This window comes from Embiotoca jacksoni, unplaced genomic scaffold (assembly GCF_022577435.1).
Source record: "Embiotoca jacksoni isolate LCO1_2020_lvr unplaced genomic scaffold, fEmbJac1.0.p SCAF_85, whole genome shotgun sequence".
Classification (NCBI taxonomy): domain Eukaryota; kingdom Metazoa; phylum Chordata; class Actinopteri; family Embiotocidae; genus Embiotoca; species Embiotoca jacksoni.
Window position 1 is genome coordinate 133,326 of NW_027185442.1, and position 22,618 is coordinate 155,943.

A 22,618-nucleotide genomic window follows, 5' to 3' on the forward strand; every position below is an offset into this window, starting at 1 on the left:
TTGAGCTACTCTGCACGCAGTGAGTTTGTGATGCACGTTTGGAGAAACTGACGCAACGAGCGGCTCTTAAATTCACAGAACACCTGTCAGGTGAAGTTCTTCACTGACGTCATCCATTTCTTATTGAGAACAATCACAAAATGATCGTTTAATGACTTTTGTATTCACGTGCAGTCCGCGTGGCACCGACCACCAGTCATCATATTTATGAACCGACCCTAAAGGTCAGAGGTCGCTCACGGCTGTTTCAGGGGCCACAAGGGTAGCGAGGAGCGGGACAGGGTCAGAGATGGACCAGAACCCGGCGGAGACGGAACCACGGACCGGAAGAGAGGAGCGCGAGGCGGAGAGGAGCGCGATGGATGTGGTAGGTGATGGACACGAAACACAGAACCATCAGTACCAGAACCTTCAGTACCAGAACCTTCAGTATCAGAACCATCAGTACTAGAACCTTCGGTATCAGAACCATCAGTATCAGAACCTTCAGTATCAGAACCATCAGTACCAGAACCTTCAGTACCAGAACCATCAGTACCAGAACCATCAGTACCAGAACCTTCAGTACCAGAACCATCAGTACCAGAACCATCAGTACCAGAACCTTCAGTACCAGAAGTCTCCTCATGGAGAGCTCTCTGAACGTGTCCCGTTGGTATTTGTAATGTACAATGAAATATGTTCTGATATTTGTTTTGTTTGTGGGCTTAATAACATATGACGCAAGACACAAACAATATTCAATATTCGGACTCAAATGAGAAATCTAATTCAAACTTTGATGTTTTTTTGTGTCCTTTTTGAATGTAAACAACTTGTATTGAAAGGCTGCACTCTGATTGGCTATTTGTCTTCTCTCCTCAGTGTGTCATCCTGCCAGTGTACAACGCCTCCTGCTGGCTGGATGAGTGTCTGCAGGCTGTGTTGCAGCAGGACTTCAATGGATCCATGGAGCTGTCAGTGTTCGATGACGCAAGCACCGTACGTCTATTTAATATATATATACATATTATTTATTATTAATTATTATGTCATTATGTCATGTGGCTTAAATTATAAGACCTAAAGTTAAAATTATGTGTGTGGTTGTGGTTGGTTGTGTGGTTGTGTGTGTGTGTGTGTGTGTGTGTGTGTGGTTGTGTGTGTGTGTGTGTGTGTGTGGTTGTTTATGTGGTTGTGTGTGTGTGTGTGTGTGTGTGTGTGTGTGTGTGTGTGTGTGTGTGGTTGTGGTTGTGGTTGGTTGTGTGTGTGTGTGTGTGTGTGGTTGTGTGTGTGTGTGTGTGTGCGCGCGCGTGTGTGTGTGGTTGTTTATGTGTGTGTGTGTGTGTGTGTGTGTGTGTGTGCGCGCGCGTGTGTGTGTGTGGTTGTTTATGTGTGTGTGTGTGTGTGTGTGTGTGTGTGTGTGTGTGTGTGTGCGCGCGCGCGTGCGTGTGTTATTACATTACATTACATTTAATTTAGCTGACGCTTTTTTCCAAAGCTACTTACAATAAGTTCATTTCAACCATGAGGGTACAAATTCAGAACAACAATCAAGAAAGTACAATTTTCTTCCAGAAAGCCAAACTACAAAGTTCTATCAGTAAGTTCCATTTTAAGATACTAAAGTTCTGCTGTTCAAGGTGAAGTCTGAAGAGGTGTGTTTTTAGTTTGTGGTGGAAGATGTTCAGCCTTTCTGCTGTCCTAAACTGCTGTGTGTTTAGGATGGCTCCAGGGAGGTGGTGGAGGGTTGGAGGGAGAGGTTGGAAGCGAGGGGCGTTTCCATGGTGATCTCTGGTCACTCCTCCGTCCGACCCAGAGGAGGTGAGGAGATGTTCCACTACTGATCGCCGTACTTTTACTTCAGCAGTTTGTTTTTTTTACATGAAGCTAAAATGGTTTTAATGACAGAAGAGAAAAACAAAAGAAACGGATCAGACAGTTATTTGTTTGGGAAAAATATCCATGAAATGGTGAAAACTTTGAAACACGCCGACAGCATGAACATGTATGTTTCTGTGTAACGTCTTCGCTCACAGCTCCTCTTCACATTTTCCCACAAACACATTCATGTTCAGTGTGACTGGAAAATGAATATTTAAGATTATATGTGACAAGTCATATATGCTTCATAAAACTTCCAGAGTCTTTTGGATTGTTGAAGTGAAGCAGACATTAAAAATGACTACTGAACTATTAATTACTGTTGATGTGTTCCATGTTGTCACGTTGGATGGTTGAATACATCCAAATATTTATCACTGATGGATATGAAGAAATATGAAGAAAGGCACAATGTGTTTCTGTCTTTCAGTGGGATATGCAAAGAATAAAGCCGTCTGTCAGAGTCGGGGACGATACCTGTGTTTTCAGGATGCGGTAGGTGCGTGCGTCAGACATGCCATTTTCATTTCTCTGAGTCAAGTTCTTCTACTTGTTCTCTTCTTCTACTTGTTCTCTTCTTCTACATGTTCTCTTCTACTTGTTCTCTTTCTTCTACTTGTTCTCTTTCTTCTACTTGTTCTCTTCTTCTACTTGTTCTCTTCTTGTACTTGTTCTCTTCTTCTACATGTTCTCTTCTACTTGTTCTCTTCTTCTACTTGTTCTCTTTCTTCTACTTGTTCTCTTCTACTTGTTCTCTTCTTCTACTTGTTCTCTTCTTCTACGTGTTCTCTTCTACTTGTTCTCTTCTTCTACTTGTTCTCTTCTTCTACATGTTCTCTTCTACTTGTTCTCTTCTTCTACTTGTTCTCTTTCTTCTACTTGTTCTCTTCTACTTGTTCTCTTCTTCTACTTGTTCTCTTCTTCTACATGTTCTCTTCTACTTGTTCTCTTCTTCTACTTGTTCTCTTTCTTCTACTTGTTCTCTTCTACTTGTTCTCTTCTTGTACTTGTTCTCTTCTTCTACTTGTTCTCTTCTTCTACTTGTTCTCTTCTTCTACTTGCTCTCTTCTTCTACTTGTTCTCTTCTTCTACTTGTTCTCTTGTACTTGTTCTCTTCTTCTACTTGTTCTCTTTCTTCTACTTGTTCTCTTCTTCTACTTGTTCTCTTCTACTTGTTCTCTTCTTCTACTTGTTCTCTTCTTCTACTTGTTCTCTTTCTTCTACTTGTTCTCTTCTTCTACTTGTTCTCTTCTTCTACTTGCTCTCTTCTTCTACTTGTTCTCTTCTTCGACTTGTTCTCTTCTTCTACTTGTTCTCTTCTTCTACTTGTTCTCTTTCGTCTACTTGTTCTCTTCTATTTGTTCTCTTCTTCTACTTGTCCTCTTCTTCTACTTGTTCTCTTTTTCTACTTGTTCTCTTCTTCTACTCGTTCTCTTCTTCTACTCGTTCTCTTTCTTCTACTTGTTCTCTTCTTCCACTTGTTCTCTTCTACTTGTTCTCTTCTTCTACTTGTTCTCTTTCTTCTACTTGTTCTCTTCTACTTGTTCTCTTTTTCTACTTGTTCTCTTCTACTTGTTCTCTTTCTTCTACTTGTTCTCTTCTTCTGCTTGTTCTCTTTCTTCTACTTGTTCTCTTTCTTCTACTTGTTCTCTTCTTCTGCTTGTTCTCTTTCTTCTACTTGTTCTCTTCTTCTACTTGTTCTCTTCTTCTACTTGTTCTCTTTCTTCTACTTGTTCTCTTTCTTCTGCTTGTTCTCTTTCTTCTACTTGTCCTCTTCTTCTACTTGTTCTCTTCTTCTACTTGTTCTCTTCTACTTGTTCTCTTCTTCTACTTGTTCTCTTTCTTCTACTTGTTCTCTTCTTCTGCTTGTTCTCTTTCTTCTACTTGTTCTCTTCTTCTACTTGTTCCCTTTCTTCTACTTGTTCTCTTTCTTCTACTTGTTCTCTTCTTCTACTTGTTCTCTTCTTCTACTTGTTCTCTTCTTCTACTTGTTCTCTTTCTTCTACTTGTTCTCTTCTTCTACTTGTTCTCTTCTTCTACTTGTTCTCTTCTACTTGTTCTCTTCTTCTACTTGTTCTCTTTTTCTACTTGTTCTCTTTTTCTACTTGTTCTCTTCTACTCGTTCTCTTCTTCTACTTGTTCTCTTCTACTTGTTCTCTTCTTCTACTTGTTTGCTTCTTCTACTTGTTCGCTTCTTCTACTTGTTCTCTTTCTTCTACTTGTTCTCTTCTTCCACTTGTTCTCTTCTACTTGTTCTCTTCTTCTACTTGTTCTCTTTCTTCTACTTGTTCTCTTCTACTTGTTCTCTTTTTCTACTTGTTCTCTTCTACTTGTTCTCTTTCTTCTACTTGTTCTCTTCTTCTGCTTGTTCTCTTTCTTCTACTTGTTCTCTTTCTTCTACTTGTTCTCTTCTTCTGCTTGTTCTCTTTCTTCTACTTGTTCTCTTCTTCTACTTGTTCTCTTCTTCTACTTGTTCTCTTCTTCTACTTGTTCTCTTTCTTCTACTTGTTCTCTTTCTTCTGCTTGTTCTCTTTCTTCTACTTGTCCTCTTCTTCTACTTGTTCTCTTCTTCTACTTGTTCTCTTCTACTTGTTCTCTTCTTCTACTTGTTCTCTTTCTTCTACTTGTTCTCTTCTTCTGCTTGTTCTCTTTCTTCTACTTGTTCTCTTCTTCGGCTTGTTCTCTTTCTTCTACTTGTTCTCTTCTTCTACTTGTTCTCTTCTTCTACTTGTCCTCTTCTTCTACTTGTTCTCTTCTTCTACTTGTTCTCTTCTACTTGTTCTCTTCTTCTACTTGTTCTCTTTTTTCTACTTGTTCTCTTCTTCTGCTTGTTCTCTTTCTTCTACTTGCTCTCTTCTTCGGCTTGTTCTCTTTCTTCTACTTGTTCTCTTCTTCTACTTGTTCTCTTCTTCTACTTGTTCTCTTCTTCGACTTGTTCTCTTTCTTCTACTTGTTCTCTTCTTCGACTTGTTCTCTTTCTTCTACTTGTTCTCTTCTTCTACTTGTTCTCTTGTACTTGTTCTCTTCTTCTACTTGTTCTCTTCTACTTGTTCTCTTCTACTTGTTCTCTTCTTCTACTTGTTCTCTTTCGTTCTTCTACTTGTTCTCTTCTACTTGTTCTCTTCTTCTACTTGTTCTCTTTCGTCTACTTGTTCTCTTCTTCTACTTGTTCTCTTCCACTTGTTCTCTTCTACTTGTTCTCTTCTTCTACTTGTTCTCTTTCGTCTACTTGTTCTCTTCTACTTGTTCTCTTCTTCTACTTGTTCTCTTCTTCTACTTGTTCTCTTTCGTCTACTTGTTCTCTTCTTCTGCTTGTTCTCTTTCTTCTACTTGTTCTCTTCTTCGGCTTGTTCTCTTTCTTCTACTTGTTCTCTTCTTCGACTTGTTCTCTTCTTCGACTTGTTCTCTTTCTTCTACTTCTTCTACTTGTTCTCTTTCTTCTACTTGTTCTGTTCTACTTGTTCTCTTCTTCTACTTGTTCTCTTTCTTCTACTTGTTCTCTTCTTCTACTTGTTCTCTTCTACTTGTTCTCTTCTTCTACTTGTTCCCTTCTTCTACTTGTTCTCTTCTTCCACTTGTTCTCTTCTACTTGTTCTCTTTCTTCTACTTGTTCTCTTCTTCCACTTGTTCTCTTCTACTTGTTCTCTTTCTTCTACTTGTTCTCTTCTTCCACTTGTTCTCTTCTACTTGTTCTCTTCTTCTACTTGTTCTCTTTCTTCTACTTGTTCTCTTTTTCTACTTGTTCTCTTTTTCTGCTTGTTCTCTTTCTTCTACTTGTTCTCTTCTTCTGCTTGTTCTCTTCTACTTGTTCTCTTCTTCTACTTGTTCTCTTTCTTCTACTTGTTCTCTTCTTCTGGTTGTTCTCTTCTTCTACTTGTTCTCTTTCTTCTACTTGTTCTCTTCTTCTACTTGTTCTCTTCTTCTACTTGTTCTCTTTCGTCTACTTGTTCTCTTCTACTTGTTCTCTTCTACTTGTTCTCTTCTTCTACTTGTTCTCTTCTTCTGCTTGTTCCCTTCTTCTACTTGTTCTCTTCTTCCACTTATTCTCTTCTACTTGTTCTCTCCTTCTACTTGTTCTCTTCTTCTACTTGTTCCCTTTCTTCTACTTGTTCTCTTTCTTCTACTTGCTCTCTTCTTCTACTTGTTCTCTTCTTCTACTTGTTCTCTTTGTTCTACTTGTTCTCTTCTTCTACTTGTTCTCTTTCTTCTACTTGTTCTCTTCTTCTACTTGTTCTCTTTTTCTACTTGTTCTCTTTTTCTGCTTGTTCTCTTTCTTCTACTTGTTCTCTTCTTCTGCTTGTTCTCTTTTACTTGTTCTCTTCTTCTGCTTGTTCTCTTTCTTCTACTTGTTCTCTTCTTCTACTTGTTCTCTTCTACTTGTTCTCTTCTTCTACTTGTTCTCTTCTTCTGCTTGTTCCCTTCTTCTACTTGTTCTCTTCTTCTACTTGTTCTCTTTCTTCTACTTGTTCTCTTTTGTCTACTTGTTCTCTTCTTCTGCTTGTTCCCTTCTTCTACTTGTTCTCTTCTTCTACTTGTTCTCTTCTTCTGCTTGTTCCCTTCTTCTACTTGTTCTCTTCTTCTACTTGTTCTCTTCTTCTACTTGTTCTCTTTCTTCTACTTGTTCTCTTCTTCTGCTTGTTCCCTTCTTCTACTTGTTCTCTTCTTCTACTTGTTCTCTTCTACTTGTTCTCCTCTTCTACTTGTTTTGTAAGTAGTACGAAGTGAAATTAGATTTTAAAGGATAATAATACTGAAGAAATGTGAACCTTTTTCAACCAATGCTGGCATAACCTGTAATTTAAAGTAAAAAAGGAAAAGAAATGAAACAAACGTGCGTATTTGAAGTTAAGTTGTTGTCGCATGTTGCTGAATGAATGTTTGAAATGATGTTTTCTGAACTTCAGGATGATGTCATGTCGCCCCAAAGAGTTCGTTTGCAGTACAATGTGTCTCTCCTCCACCCAAATGCCGTAAGTCCTTCCTGTCATCCGTAAGTCCTTCCCGTCGTCCGTAAGTCCTTCCCGTCATCCCGTAAGTCCTTCCTGTCATCCCGTAAGTCCTTCCTGTCGTCCCATAAGTCCTTCCCGTCGTCCCGTAAGTCCTTCCCGTCATCCGTAAGTCCTTCCCGTCGTTCGTAAGTCCTTCCCGTCGTCTGTGTGTGTGTGTGTGTGTGTGTGTGTGTGTGTGTGTGTGTGTGTGTGTGTGTTTCCATGCAGTTGGCATGCAGAACAATGTGAGTATCCGGTGTTGATGCTTTCTTTGGTCTGCAGGTTAGAGGTCAAAGGTTGTGTGTGAGGGAGACAGCAAGCTTGCTGCTATGAAAAAACAACCCACCCTTTTTTATTCTGACAGATTTTTTTATGGTTCTGATGTTGTTTTTCAGTTTTCAGTGACCTCACTCTTCTGATTGACCTCCTTCTTCTGGCGTCGGCTTGTATATCTGTCTTTATGTCTTGAAGGATTTTGCCGTATGTGTCTAATTAATTGATTCATTGTTTGGCCTTTAAAATATTAAGAAATTTCCATCAGAAGAAATCTGAGCATGAGGTGACATCACACTGCATCAAGCAAACTGTTGGAAATGTGACTTTAGTCTGAAGGGTTTTGAACACCATTTTTGTTTCATTAAATATACAAACACTAAACATCCTTTTTTTTTAATGCACTTGTCAATTTTGAGATTTTGGGCTATTTTTCAGACTGATGAAAAAAAAAACATAAAATACACATTTAGGTGTTTATTTCACCGCATTTAACCTTTTTATCTGTAGATTACTACTAAACTGACCAAAAGATATAATACATAGAATGTTATATAAATCATGGTATGAATGATATATGAACACATTTTTATCTACTAAATCTTCAGAATATAGAAGGGAATAATAGTGTAAAGGTTAGTGTGTGTAAGTGCTACTCAAGTGGAGATATTTCTCTGTGAAACTAAACTGATAAAACAAAGACATCTTTGGTGTGTGTCGAAAAAAAACTTTTGACAACACAAACTTCTCAGTATTATTTCGATCTACATTTGCAGGGTTTTCAGAGTTTGTTCATATATCAGTCAGAGCCTGATTTATAGAACACTTTACTCCTAAAAGCTGTGGACAGTATTTTCCAACATTCCCCTCAGTAGAAACCTTTGAATCTATGTCAACAATAAGAAACAAGAATTTTGCCTCATTGGAAATTTCCTAAAACTTGTTCTATAAAAAGTTATAGAACTAGTTAACAGAGGCGGTTTCATGGTGATTTGTGTTTGTTCCAGTTGAGTCCTTTTCACTTCTTGTCTTATTTAAATGGGTTCGAATCATACCTAATGGCTGTATCCTGAACAGGGTCCCGGGGGGGGGGGGGGGGGGGGGGGGGGGGGCGGAGCCTCTACCAGCTGACAGGTCGCCAGTCCATATGGCTGCAGATGTTTTTAATAATTCTCAAAGTCCATATTTATATATAGGTGTGCTTGTGTGTTTTGATGACAGCTGGTTGGCTGCCGAGTCCAGAGGGTGCCGGAAGGATCGACAGAGCGCTACACTCGCTGGATCAACACACTCTCTCAGGAGCAGCTCATCACACAGGTAGCTCCACACAGCATTGTCATGTCCAAAGAATGCGTGTGTTTGAGAGGTCATTTGTCAGGTAGCTACCAGGTCAGATAGAAACAGGATGCGTACCTGCTGTTCCTAGTTTCCACGGAAACGTGTCAGCTGAGTGGAGGGAGGACGCAGCATCGCTGGTGACCTGTCGGTCCGTCACCATCCCAGCAGAGGAAACGCTCCCCCTAACAGCTGTCTGCTGTTGGAAGCTTCATGTAGATGGAAAAGTACTGCAGACATTCACAGTTATAGTGCTTATCTGACTGCATCACTGCCTGAAAGTTACAATATTAATATAACTAAAATATCTGTTAGTGTAAACAGACCAATCCATCATTAAAATGTAAAAGCTTTGACCAGTTTCTGCTCTCTGCTTTAAATTTCCTCAAAGGAAGACCACCAAATTTTGTTTGATAAAATACTGCTTTATGGTTGCAAACACAAGCAGATGTTTCTGTGGCAGATAGTGAAAATAAATGGTCTCCTGCTGTTTGTTATCAGGGGTTGACTTCCCCTCTTGCACTTGAAAGCAACAAGTGTGGCTCACCATGAGCGAGTCATTGTAGGAAAACACTGGTTTTACCAAGAACAGTAAGGAAACACAAGTTTACACCTCAAAGTGTGTTCAGTGGTCTTTGAGAGAACGACTTCTAATGTCAGGTTGTATGAAGCCAGCCCCTAGTGGCCCTCAGCAGTACTGTACTTTAAGGCCCTCAAGCTTTGACTTCACTTTTCAAATCCAGAGGCTACATTCATTTTTATGTCTTCTATGATTCAGACACACTGAGTCTCCTTCTGACCCATCACGGGCCAAATACATTGATTACATTAGCGTTGACTTGCTATGTAGGTAATGTGCAGGAATTATTATCACCTAAGTATTTGGGAATAATGATGATGATGTTTCAAGATTTTACCCATCAGACACTGATGAGTTTTAAGGACCTGCTTTAAAGTGTAAGTGAATGCAAATCTTTTCAAACCACATTTACAGTTGGTTCATCCAATTTATTAAATTCTCACATTATTCACTAAATGAATAGAAATCCAGTGATTGAAGTAAAAACCCTGGAAGTGTTTCTATTTATGTCGAGATGGAAGACAAAACACTGTCACCATGGATACAAGACAACCTGGAGTCACTCTGTCAAATACACACACACACACTTAGAGTCTGCATAACTCCTTAACATTCCAGGATATTTATATGATATTAAGTTTCATGACGCATGAGAATGAGATCATACATTGATTCTGCAGATTTATAATTCATTCCTTTTCCTTCTTCTCTTTCTTTACTTTCACTTTCTGGAAGAAACTCAACCCAACCGACTTCAACTGGAGATTTACACAGGATGCTGCTTGTTTCACTTCAGTGTTCATCTGTAGGACATTAGATATGGTTATCCAAAACCTCCCCTACCCCGCTGACTACTCACACACACACACACACACACACACACACACACACACACACACACACACACACACACACTGACTCTGTTTTCCCAGAACTCATTCTTATTCTTATTCATGCTTTTGGCCGCAGCTTACATCTGCAAAATGTTGCAATATTACAACAGAAGGTTTGAAGAGACGTACGTAGGTGGACACACACACACACACACACACACACACGCACACACACACACACATACATGCACACACACAATCACAGTCTCACGGTCACTCACGGAGGAACAAACGAGTTGGGAGCTGCATCTGTAAAGAGAGAAAGAAATATAGAGGCTGTAAAGTGGTGGTGGTGTATTAAAGGAGCCAAAAAGTCATTAGTCAGAGATCATGTGGAGGATGGAAGTGTGTTTCCTTCCCTGCACACTTCAGGAAGCACACACTCCTGTCAGGGAGCACATGTGGCTCCACTCTCACCTATTTTGTTTTCAGCATTAGAAGTAAACCCATTTAACTGTTTGTGCCCCAAAGCTAAAATGTCCCATCAGCTTAATCCTCGTCTGTTTTCAATGATACGTCGTGTTTTGCAAACGAGGCAAGAAGTTCCTTATTTTTAAAGTCGTACCAAAATGAAAAGCTGTTTCCTGCACTGTGTGTGTGTGTGTGTGTGTGTGTGTGTGTGTGTGTGTGTGTGTGTGTGTGTGTGTGTGTGTGTGTGTGTGTGTGTGTGTGAGAGAACTATATTTATACCAATGGCCTCTAATACTGTTGTTTTCACATTCACATGCTGTAGTTTCCCTTAATCTCCTTGTTTGTCAGCGTATTTCTATTCACTTTAGAAGATATGTTTAAACTCAAATAACTCACAGGACTGTTTACTTTTCAGAGTAAAAAAGCTCGTATATAAAACGAAGTTTTGGAGCAACATGTAATGAATATCCTTTGTAAGAAAGGGGTTCATTACATTACATTTCATTTATCTGACGCTTTTATCCAAAGCGACTTACAATAAGTTAATTTCAACCATGAGGGTTCAAACCAGAACAACAGGAATCAAGAAAGTACAATTTTCTTCCAGAAAGCCAAACTACAAAGTTCTATCAGTAAGTTCCATGTTAAGATACTAAAGCTCTGCTGTTCAAGGTGAAGGAGGAGGAGGAGGAGGAGGAGGTGTGTTTTTAGTTTGTGGTGGAAGATGTTCAGAGTTTCTGCTGTCCTGATGTCAGTGGGGAGCTCATTCTACCATTTAGAAGCCAAGACAACAAACAGTCGTGATTTCATCCACCCAGTAGAGTTCAGCTCTAATGAACATTAAAGCTGCTCTGGAGGCCCAACACCTGAACACATCTCTGCCATTTGGGCCTTTTATTTGTCATCTCTGTGTTTTGGTTCAGGGGTCTTCTTTGGGTTTCTTTGGTTCTTTTCCAACTAACACACAAAATGGAATTTACCATTTACTGTGGCTAAAAGTAGAGGAATAAAAAAAGAGGAAGAGTTGTATACAAATTGACAGATATGATATAAACAAAATTTGGCCAAATGGTTTGTGTTTATAGTTTGACCTGTTTCTGGGTTTCAGGTGTACACCTCTCACGGGCCCACGGTCGTCATGCCGACATGGTTCTGCTCCAGGAAATGGTACCTGAAGGTTGGACCGTTTGATGAGAGAGGAAAGGTGAGGGTTCACTTCCCCAAGTGTAGGGAAGGGACGGGAAGGGAAGGAAATTGTGTAGGGAAAGGAACGGTAGGGAAAGGAAAGGAAAGGAAAGGAAAGGAAAGGAAAGGAAAGGAAAGGAAAGGAAAGGAAAGGAAAGGAAAGGAAGGGTAGGGAAAGAAAGGGAAGGGTAGGAAAGGAAAGGAAGGGTAGGGAAAGGTTAGGAAGGGTAGGGAAAGGTTAGGAAGGGTAGGAAAGGAAAGGAAGGGTAGGGAAAGGTTAGGAAGGGTAGGAAAGGAAAGGAAGGGTAGGGAAAGGTTAGGAAGGGTAGGGAAAGGAAAAGACCTTCACAAACAGGCAACATAGAAAAGTTGCTTTATTTCTGCAGAATACAGAGAAGTCACAAACAATCCTGTCATCATCTATATAAACCAACACAGGGACAAAATGGAGCTCAGGAGGTCAATATCATCTGAACACAATATTTCTACACATTTTAATGTACTGCAGTTTTTAACATAGTTAGCAAACTGCATGCTAGGCTAACAAAGTCTGGCTATATCGCCTCATTTTCAGAGAAACTGGATTTCTTTCTTTCACTACAAACGCTGCTGTATGAAGTGAAATGAAACCTACTTGTCAGAGCTCTCAAAAGCCTCTGAAATGCCCTTGTTGAGATATTACTAGTTCGACAGGTGTATTTTCTCCATTTGGAGGCCAGAACCTTCCCACTTTCCAGTTGGTCATGACTCGAACGCTTTCAGCCTCACAGTGTCTGCAATCTCTTTATTTAATTTTCTATTCCACTGATCTATTTTCTACATAATAAATAAAGTTTCTGACACAACCTGACCTCGATATTCTATATTTTGTCTGAACTTAAACTGACCTGATGAGCAAATGAAGGCAGTTCTTCATCATGTTCATGTTTTATGATGGTTATTAGCTGACAGCTCAGTCACAGTGTGTTTCGGTAATATCACACTCTGCCTCTTTGTCTTTGTGTCCAGGGAGTCCCGGAGGATCTCCTCTTCTTCTACCAAAGTCTTCGTCAGGGAGGGCGTCTGTTCAGGGTGGACCGCTGTCTGCTGATCTACCGCTACCACGAGAAGGCCGCCACTCACTCAGTAACAGAGTCAGTCTCACTGTGACCCTCATTCAGCTTCACACACACACACACACACACTCACACACACACTCACACTCACACACACACTCACACTCACACACACACACACACACACACACACACACACACACACACACACACACACACACACACACATACATACACAGATGCACGTTTTTGGAATTCCAGTCACTTTCCCAGCGAATAAATCAGGAATTTCAGCCTCCGTGGAATGTTCAGTATCTGTCCGATGCTGTTGGGAGGGAATAGGATCCTCTCTGAGTAGAGGTGTTTGACATGTGTGTTTGTGTGTCTGTGTTTGTGTTTGTGTGAGTGTGTGTGTGAATGCCTCGACATGTAAAACACACCAAAGAAAGAAAAAGGTCTTTTCCTGTTATCCCTCCTTCCCTCCCTCCCCCCCTCCTTCCTTCCTTCCTTCCTTACTCCCTAGCGTCTCTCCACTGCTCTTATATCTGCCCGTGTTGACGCATTCTTCAACAATCATCCTCCTCTCTGTCTTCATCTATCATCTGTCTATTTTTGGAGGCCTATTTCGAGCTTGTCTGCTTTCCACTCTACTTCTTGTCACCCCTCTTCTTCTACAGCTTACCTACTTCCTCTCTCTCGTCAGATGTTTTTTTCTTTCACACACACACAAACACACTCATAACTGTAATTGTAGTTGCCTTGTGTGGTGCCAGACAGTAACTAAGTTAGTGTATAACTAGAATGATCTCTCACTGGTGAGGTTATTAAGAAATGAATTGAATTGAATTGAATTGAATGTTAGTTAGTGTCTCCATGTCGGTCAGTGTCTTCATGTGTCTCCATGTCGGTCAGTGTCTCCATGTGTCTCCATGTCGGTCAGTGTCTCCATGTCGGTCAGTGTCTTCATGTGTCTCCATGTCGGTCAGTGTCTCCATGTGTCTCCATGTCGGTCAGTGTCTTCATGTCGGTCAGTGTCTCCATGTCGGTCAGTGTCTTCATGTCGGTCAGTGTCTTCATGTCGGTCAGTGTCTCCATGTCGGTCAGTGTCTTCATGTCGGTCAGTGTCTCCATGTGTCTTCATGTCGGTCAGTGTCTCCATGTCGGTCAGCGTCTCCATGTCGGTCAGTGTCTCCATGTGTCTTCATGTCGGTCAGTGTCTCCATGTCGGTCAGTGTCTCCATGTGTCTTCATGTCGGTCAGTGTCTCCATGTCGGTCAGTGTCTCCATGTCGGTCAGCGTCTTCATGTCGGTCAGTGTCTCCATGTGTCTTCATGTCGGTCAGTATCTCCATGTCGGTCAGTGTCTCCATGTGTCTCCATGTCGGTCAGTGTCTCCATGTCGGTCAGCGTCTTCATGTCGGTCAGCGTCTCCATGTCGGTCAGTGTCTCCATGTGTCTTCATGTCGATCAGTATCTCCATGTCAGTCAGTGTCTCCATGTGTCTTCATGTCGGTCAGTGTCTTCATGTCGGTTAGTGTCTCCATGTCGGTCAGTGTCTTCATGTGTCTCCATGTCGGTCAGTGTCTCCATGTTGGTCAGTATCTCCATGTCGGTCAGTGTCTCCATGTGTCTTCATGTCGGTCAGTGTCTTCATGTCGGTCAGCGTCTCCATGTCGGTCAGTGTCTCCATGTGTCTTCATGTCGGTCAGTATCTCCATGTCGGTCAGTGTCTCCATGTGTCTTCATGTCGGTCAGTGTCTTCATGTCGGTCAGTGTCTCCATGTCGGTCAGTGTCTTCATGTGTCTCCATGTCGGTCAGTGTCTCCATGTTGGTCAGTATCTCCATGTCGGTCAGTGTCTCCATGTGTCTTCATGTCGGTCAGTGTCTTCATGTCGGTCAGTGTCTCCATGTCGGTCAGTGTCTTCATGTGTCTCCATGTCGGTCAGTGTCTCCATGTCGGTCAGTGTCTCCATGTCGGTCAGTGTCTTCATGTCGGTCAGTGTCTCCATGTCGGTTAGTGTCTCCATGTCGGTCAGTGTCTCCATGTGTCTCCATGTCGGTCAGTGTCTCCATGTCGGTTAGTGTCTCCATGTCGGTGAGTGTCTCCATGTGTCTCCATGTCGGTCAGTGTCTCCATGTCGGTCAGCGTCTCCATGTCGGTCAGTGTCTCCATGTGTCTTCATGTCGGTCAGTGTCTCCATGTCGGTCAGTGTCTCCATGCGTCTTCATGTCGGTCAGTGTCTCCATGTCGGTCAGTGTCTCCATGTGTCTTCATGTCGGTCAGTGTCTCCATGTCGGTCAGTGTCTCCATGTCGGTCAGCGTCTTCATGTCGGTCAGCGTCTCCATGTCGGTCAGTGTCTCCATGTGTCTTCATGTCGGTCAGTATCTCCATGTCGGTCAGTGTCTCCATGTGTCTTCATGTCGGTCAGTGTCTCCATGTCGGTCAGTGTCTTCATGTGTCTCCATGTCGGTCAGTGTCTCCATGTCGGTCAGTGTCTCCATGTCGGTCAGCGTCTTCATGTCGGTCAGCGTCTCCATGTCGGTCAGTGTCTCCATGTGTCTTCATGTCGGTCAGTATCTCCATGTCGGTCAGTGTCTCCATGTCGGTCAGTGTCTTCATGTGTCTCCATGTCGGTGAGTGTCTCCATGTGTCTCCATGTCGGTCAGTGTCTCCATGTCGGTCAGTGTCTCCATGTGTCTTCATGTCGGTCAGTGTCTCCATGTCGGTCAGCATCTCCATGTCGGTCAGTGTCTCCATGTGTCTTCATGTCGGTCAGTGTCTCCATGTCGGTTAGTGTCTTCATGTCGGTCAGTGTCTCCATGTCGGTCAGTGTCTCCATGTCGGTCAGTGTCTTCATGTCGGTCAGTGTCTCCATGTCGGTTAGTGTCTCCATGTCGGTCAGTGTCTCCATGTGTCTCCATGTCGGTCAGTGTCTCCATGTCGGTTAGTGTCTCCATGTCGGTGAGTGTCTCCATGTGTCTCCATGTCGGTCAGTGTCTCCATGTCGGTCAGCGTCTCCATGTCGGTCAGTGTCTCCATGTGTCTTCATGTCGGTCAGTGTCTCCATGTCGGTCAGTGTCTCCATGCGTCTTCATGTCGGTCAGTGTCTCCATGTCGGTCAGTGTCTCCATGTGTCTTCATGTCGGTCAGTGTCTTCATGTCGGTCAGTGTCTCCATGTCGGTCAGCGTCTTCATGTCGGTCAGCGTCTCCATGTCGGTCAGTGTCTCCATGTGTCTTCATGTCGGTCAGTATCTCCATGTCGGTCAGTGTCTCCATGTGTCTTCATGTCGGTCAGTGTCTCCATGTCGGTCAGTGTCTTCATGTGTCTCCATGTCGGTCAGTGTCTCCATGTCGGTCAGTGTCTCCATGTCGGTCAGCGTCTTCATGTCGGTCAGCGTCTCCATGTCGGTCAGTGTCTCCATGTGTCTTCATGTCGGTCAGTATCTCCATGTCGGTCAGTGTCTCCATGTCGGTCAGTGTCTTCATGTGTCTCCATGTCGGTGAGTGTCTCCATGTGTCTCCATGTCGGTCAGTGTCTCCATGTCGGTCAGCATCTCCATGTCGGTCAGTGTCTCCATGTGTCTTCATGTCGGTCAGTGTCTCCATGTCGGTTAGTGTCTTCATGTCGGTCAGTGTCTCCATGTCGGTCAGTGTCTCCATGTCGGTTAGTGTCTCCATGTCGGTCAGTGTCTCCATGTGTCTCCATGTCGGTCAGTGTCTCCATGTGTCTCCATGTCGGTCAGTGTCTCCATGTCGGTTAGTGTCTCCATGTCAGTCAGTGTCTCCATGTCGGTTAGTGTCTCCATGTCGGTCAGTGTCTCCATGTGTCTCCATGTCGGTCAGTGTCTCCATGTCGGTTAGTGTCTCCATGTCGGTCAGTGTCTCCATGTGTCTCCATGTCGGTCAGTGTCTCCATGTCGGTTAGTGTCTCCATGTCGGTCAGTGTCTCCATGTCGGTTAGTGTCTCCATGTCAGTCAGTGTCTCCATGTCGGTTAGTGTGTCCATGTCGGTCAGTGTCTCCATGTGTCTCCATGTCGGTCAGTGTCTCCATGTCGGTTAGTGTCTCCATGTCGGTCAGTGTCTCCATGTGTCTCCATGTCGGTCAGTGTCTCCATGTCGGTTAGTGTCTCCATGTCGGTCAGTGTCTCCATGTGTCTCCATGTCGGTCAGTGTCTCCATGTCAGTCAGTGTCTCCATGTCGGTTAGTGTCTCCATGTCGGTCAGTGTCTCCATGTGTCTCCATGTCGGTCAGTGTCTCCATGTCGGTTAGTGTCTCCATGTCGGTCAGTGTCTCCATGTGTCTCCATGTCGGTCAGTGTCTCCATGTCGGTCAGTGTCTTCATGTGTCTCCATGTCGGTCAGTGTCTCCATGTTGGTCAGTGTCTCCATGTCGGTCAGTGTCTCTATGTCGGTCAGTGTCTCCATGTCGGTTAGTGTCTCCATGTCGGTCAGTGTCTTCATGTTGGTCAATGTCTCCATGTCGGTCAGTGTCTCCATGTCGGTTAGTGTCTCCATGTCGGTCAGTGTCTCCATGTGTCTCCATGTCGGTCAGTGTCTCCATGTCGGTTAGTGTCTCCATGTCGGTCAGTGTCTCCATGTGTCTCCATGTCGGTCAGTGTCTCCATGTGTCTCCATGTCGGTCAGTGTCTCCATGTCGGTTAGTGTCTCCATGTCGGTCAGTGTCTTCATGTCGGTCAGTGTCTCCATGTCAGTCAGTGTCTCCATGTCGGTTAGTGTCTCCATGTCGGTCAGTGTCTCCATGTGTCTCCATGTCGGTCAGTGTCTCCATGTCGGTCAGTGTCTCCATGTCGGTTAGTGTCTCCATGTCGGTCAGTGTCTCCATGTGTCTCCATGTCGGTTAGTGTCTCCATGTCGGTCAGTGTCTCCATGTCGGTCAGTGTCTCCATGTGTCTCCATGTCGGTTAGTGTCTCCATGTCGGTTAGTGTCTCCATGTGTCTCCATGTCGGTCAGTGTCTCCATGTCGGTTAGTGTCTCCATGTGTCTCCATGTCGGTTAGTGTCTCCATGTCGGTTAGTGTCTCCATGTGTCTCCATGTCGGTCAGTGTCTCCATGTCGGTCAGTGAGTTCTCAGAGTGTTCGCAGGCTCATTCTGGCACCTTTATACCGTTTTTCCTCGTTTCCCAGCCTTCGTGCAGAGATAAGCCAACTGTCTCCTGTTTGTTGCTTCATGATCTTCTCGTTTAAATCCTGAAAGAAAGCAAATGACTGTTATTCTCAGGATGTTGCAGAATAAATGAAACAATCTTAACAAACTTCTCATTACTAGTTTTATCGTGTCCCTAAATCTGACTTTGAATCTTCTCTGTTTCCAGGGAAACCATTTGGAAGCTGCGAGTGAACTTCCTGCAGGAGAGAGTCCTCAGCCAATGGGAGAACTTCACCATATGGAACGCCGGGAGACAGGGCCGGAAGCTGTACCGATGCCTGAGCCCGACCAATCAGAAGAAAGTATGTTACCTTCAGATGTGAGACACGATACAAATCATACCTTTTTTTTTTCTTGTTCACCCAGTTTGTAGAACTGGTGACTGAAGTTTTGAAATGTGTCAGCATTCAGCGCCCTTCTCTTGCTGTAGGTCAAAGCTTTCTGTGATGTAGATGAGAACAAGATCCAGAAAGGCTTCTACACATATGAGGAATCCAAGGTGAGATCACTGGAGACGGAGTGCAACAGGATTTGTTGTGATTAAGTCAGGATAAGAAGGGCTGTTTAGCTTTAAGGCTATAATTCATGCTGATGGTGTGTAAACCAGCAATAACTGCTTTATGTCTCTCTTCATGTTGACATCCGTCCAGGAAAGGCCGAAGCCCAGAATCCCGATCCTGCACTACAGCAAGGCTTCGGCGCCCTTCGTCATCTGTGTCAAACTGGTGAGCAGAAAGCGTGATTGCACGTCTGTAATCTAAGTTAACAACATAATGGTGCAGGGCGTACAGGATGTAACACACTAACACAGGAGGCTGTCAGGAAGTGGGTGGACACAGACGACTGATCTCTGATCACATGACGCCTGTACAAACATCTGATGTTCACATGCGTCACGCTTTGAGCTGCATTTTGTCCTGGCAGCACTCATTTTATTGCCTTTTTTCCGAAGATAATCGTGCTGTTATTGTTCTTTTTATATATATATATATATATGTATATGTCCTAACACTCAGCTGCTCTGCCAGTTAAATCACTAATTGCCTATTTACCAGCCAGATTGTGATTTAAATGTGGAGCAACCACAGAGGTCTACTTATGGCTCAATTAGAAGTAATGGGGAGAAGTAATCCGGGTCAGAGGACGAGGAGACCATATTTCTCTACAGCACACACACATAATACACACATAATACACACCTGGACTCAATCACACCTTTTTACCCAAATTTCAAATAATCAACAAATATACTTATTTGAGGATCTCTCAGCCAATGAGAACCTGACTTACTGTCAGTGAGTCTCAATGTCTTCAAGCTGTATGTGACCTTTTGTGTTTATAGGAAAAACACAGCAGAGAAAACTTTAAGACAGAAATGAACTTTCAGAGATTACGAAAGGGAAAATTTCTTCTTCAAGTTGTTTTCCTTCCACCATGTTTTCTGTTGCTGTCCTTCCTCCTTCTGCTCCTTCCTCTCACTGCTCCTTCCTCCCTCTGCTCCTTCCTCCCTCTGCTCCTTCATCCCGCTGCTCCTTCCTCCTTCTGCTCCTTCCTCTCACTGCTCCTTCCTCTCGCTGCTCCTTCCTCCCTCTGCTCCTTCCTCCCTCTGCTCCTTCTTTCTGCTGCTCCTTCTTCCCGCTGCTCCTTCCTCTTGCTGCTCCTTCCTCTCGCTGCTCCTTCCTCCCGCTGCTCCTTCCTCCCTCTGCTCCTTCTTCTCGCTGCTCCTTCCTCCCTCTGCTCCTTCCTCTCGCTGCTCCTTCCTCCCGCTGCTCCTTCCTCCCTCTGCTCCTTCCTCTCATTGCTCCTTCCTCTCGCTGCTCCTTCCTCTCGCTGCTCCTTCCTCCCTCTGCTCCTTCCTCTCGTTGCTCCTTCCTCCCTCTGCTCCTTCCTCTCGCTGCTCCTTCCTCTCGCTGCTCCTTCCTCCCTCTGCTCCTTCCTCTCGCTGCTCCTTCCTCCCTCTGCTCCTTTTTCCTGCTGCTCCTTCTTCCCGCTGCTCCTTCCTCTCGCTGCTCCTTCCTCCCTCTGCTCCTTCCTCCCGCTGCTCCTTCCTCCCTCTGCTCCTTCCTCTCGCTGCTCCTTCCTCCCGCTGCTCCTTCCTCTCGCTGCTCCTTCCTCCCTCTGCTCCTTCCTCTCGCTGCTCCTTCCTCTCGCTGCTCCTTCCTCTCGCTGCTCCTTCCTCCCTCTGCTCCTTCCTCCCTCTGCTCCTTCCTCCCGCTGCTCCTTCCTCCCTCTGCTCCTTCCTCTCGTTGCTCCTTCCTCCCTCTGCTCCTTCCTCTCGCTGCTCCTTCCTCTCGCTGCTCCTTCCTCTCGCTGCTCCTTCCTCTCCCTTTGCTCCTTCCTCCCTTTGCTCCTTTTTCCTGCTGCTCCTTCTTCCCGCTGCTCCTTCCTCTTGCTGCTCCTTCCTCCCTTTGCTCCTTTTTCCTGCTGCTCCTTCTTCCCGCTGCTCCTTCCTCTTGCTGCTCCTTCCTCCCGCTGCTCCTTCCTCCCTCTGCTCCTTCCTCTCGCTGCTCCTTCCTCCCGCTGCTCCTTCCTCTCGCTGCTCCTTCCTCCCTCTGCTCCTTCCTCTTGCTGCTCCTTCCTCTCGTTGCTCCTTCCTCCCTCTGCTCCTTCCTCCCGCTGCTCCTTCCTCTCGCTGCTCCTTCCTCCCTCTGCTCCTTCCTCTCGCTGCTCCTTCCTCCCTCTGCTCCTTCCTCCCGCTGCTCCTTCCTTTGTAGGACATGACTGGCGGTGTTCTGGAGGAAAAGCTTGACTCTCTGCAGCTGAAGGAAGGAACAGATTATTTCCATTTCAACTGACTGCTCGGCGAGATGAGAAACCAGAGGAGGGGAAACAGGAGGTGAAACAGGAGGAAGAACAGGAGGTGAAACAGGAGGTAAAACAGGAGGTGAAACGATGTGAAACAGGAGGAAGAACAGGAGGTGAATTATTATAATGTGTTATCGTAATGTTATTAAAATGGGTTATTATAATGTTATTATAATGTGTTTTTGTAATGTGTTATCATAATGTGTTATCATGTGTTATCGTAATGTGCTATTATAATGTTATTATAATGTGTTATCGTAATGTGTTATTATAATGTTATCGTAATGTTATTATAATGTGTTATCGTAATGTTATTGTAATGTGTTATTGTAATGTTATTATAATGTGTTATCGTAATGTGTTATTAAAATGTGTTATTATAATGTTATTGTAATGTGTTATCATAATATGTTATCGTAATGTGTTATCGTAATGTGTTATTATAATGTTATCGTAATGTGTTATCATAATGTGTTATTGTAATGTGTTATCGTAATGTGTTATTATAATGTGTTATCGTAATGTGTTATCATAATGTGTTAGGTAGGTAGGTAGGTAGGTAGGTATATACTTTATTAATCCCCGAGGGGAAATTTTTTCGCCTTATTGTAATGTGTTATCATAATGTGTTATCATAATGTGTTATTATAATGTGTTATTGTAATGTGTTATCATAATGTGTTATCGTAATGTGTTATTATAATGTGTTATCGTAATGTGTTGTCGTAATGTGTTATCATAATGTGTTATCATAATGTGTTATTATAATGTGTTATTGTAATGTGTTATTGTAATGTGTTATCGTAATGTGTTATCGTAATGTGTTATCGTAATGTGTTATCGTAATGTGTTATTATAATGTTATCGTAATGTGTTATTACAATGTGTTATCGTAATGTGTTATCGTAATGTGTTATTGTAATGTGTTATCGTAATGTGTCATTATAATGTGTTATCGTAATGTGTTATCGTAATGTGTTATCGTAATGTGTTATTGTAATGTGTTGTCGTAATGTGTTATTATAATGTGTTATTGTAATGTGTTATTGTAATGTGTTATCGTAATGTGTTATCGTAATGTGTTATCGTAATGTGTTATCGTAATGTGTTATTATAATGTTATTATAATGTGTTATCGTAATGTGTTATTATAATGTTATCGTAATGTTATTATAATGTGTTATCGTAATGTTATTGTAATGTTATTATAATGTGTTATCGTAATGTGTTATTAAAATGTGTTATTATAATGTTATTGTAATGTGTTATCGTAATGTGTTATTATAATGTGTTATCGTAATGTGTTATTATAATGTGTTATCGTAATGTGTTATCGTAATGTTATCATAATGTGTTATTGTAATGTGTTATCATAATGTGTTATCATAATGTGTTATCGTAATGTGTTATCGTAATGTGTTATAGTAATGTGTTATTGTAATGTGTTATCGTAATGTGTTATCGTAATGTGTTATCGTAATGTGTTATTGTAATGTGTTATCGTAATGTGTTATAGTAATGTGTTATTGTAATGTGTTATCGTAATGTGTTATTGTAATGTGTTATCGTAATGTGTTATTACAATGTGTTATCGTAATGTGTTATTGTAATGTGTTATTGTAATGTGTTATCGTAATGTGTTATCGTAATGTGTTATTATAATGTGTTATCGTAATGTGTTATCGTAATGTGTTATTATAATGTGTTATCGTAATGTGTTATCGTAATGTGTTATCGTAATGTGTTATTATAATGTGTTATTGTAATGTGTTATCGTAATGTGTTATCGTAATGTGTTATTATAATGTGTTATCGTAATGTGTTATTATAATGTTATCGTAATGTGTTATCATAATGTGTTATTGTAATGTGTTATCGTAATGTGTTATTATAATGTGTTATCGTAATGTGTTATCGTAATGTGTTATCGTAATGTGTTATTATAATGTGTTATCGTAATGTGTTATTGTAATGTGTTATCGTAATGTGTTATTATAATGTTATTATAATGTGTTATCGTAATGTGTTATTATAATGTTATCGTAATGTTATTATAAT

General features: G+C 42.5%; 2 protein-coding genes across 9 annotated transcripts in view; both read left to right on the plus strand.

The window, feature by feature from the left end:
• Window positions 1–21,815, plus strand: b3gntl1 (UDP-GlcNAc:betaGal beta-1,3-N-acetylglucosaminyltransferase-like 1). 8 transcript variants are annotated; one of them, XM_069139703.1, is made up of 13 exons: window positions 1–90; window positions 175–367; window positions 865–981; window positions 1,704–1,803; window positions 2,294–2,358; window positions 6,768–6,833; window positions 8,346–8,441; window positions 11,452–11,547; window positions 12,537–12,661; window positions 17,922–18,057; window positions 18,186–18,254; window positions 18,406–18,480; window positions 20,470–21,815. In XM_069139703.1, the coding sequence occupies exons 2-13, from the start codon at window positions 290–292 to the stop codon at window positions 20,548–20,550; spliced, it is 1,104 nt and encodes a 367-aa protein (XP_068995804.1). In that variant the 5' UTR covers window positions 1–90; window positions 175–289; the 3' UTR covers window positions 20,551–21,815. The 8 variants fall into 8 exon arrangements, with proteins under 8 accessions (XP_068995804.1, XP_068995803.1, XP_068995805.1 ...); XM_069139702.1 differs by having other exon boundaries at window positions 1–367; XM_069139704.1 differs by lacking the exon at window positions 1,704–1,803 and adding an exon at window positions 9,775–9,844 and having other exon boundaries at window positions 1–367.
• Window positions 20,541–22,618, plus strand: part of metrnlb (meteorin like, glial cell differentiation regulator b) — a 19,695-nt gene continuing 17,617 nt past the window's right edge. The window contains exon 1 of the mRNA XM_069139711.1: window positions 20,541–20,627. The gene's annotated coding sequence lies outside the window, so the exon portion shown is untranslated. The remainder of the gene's footprint in view (window positions 20,628–22,618) is intronic.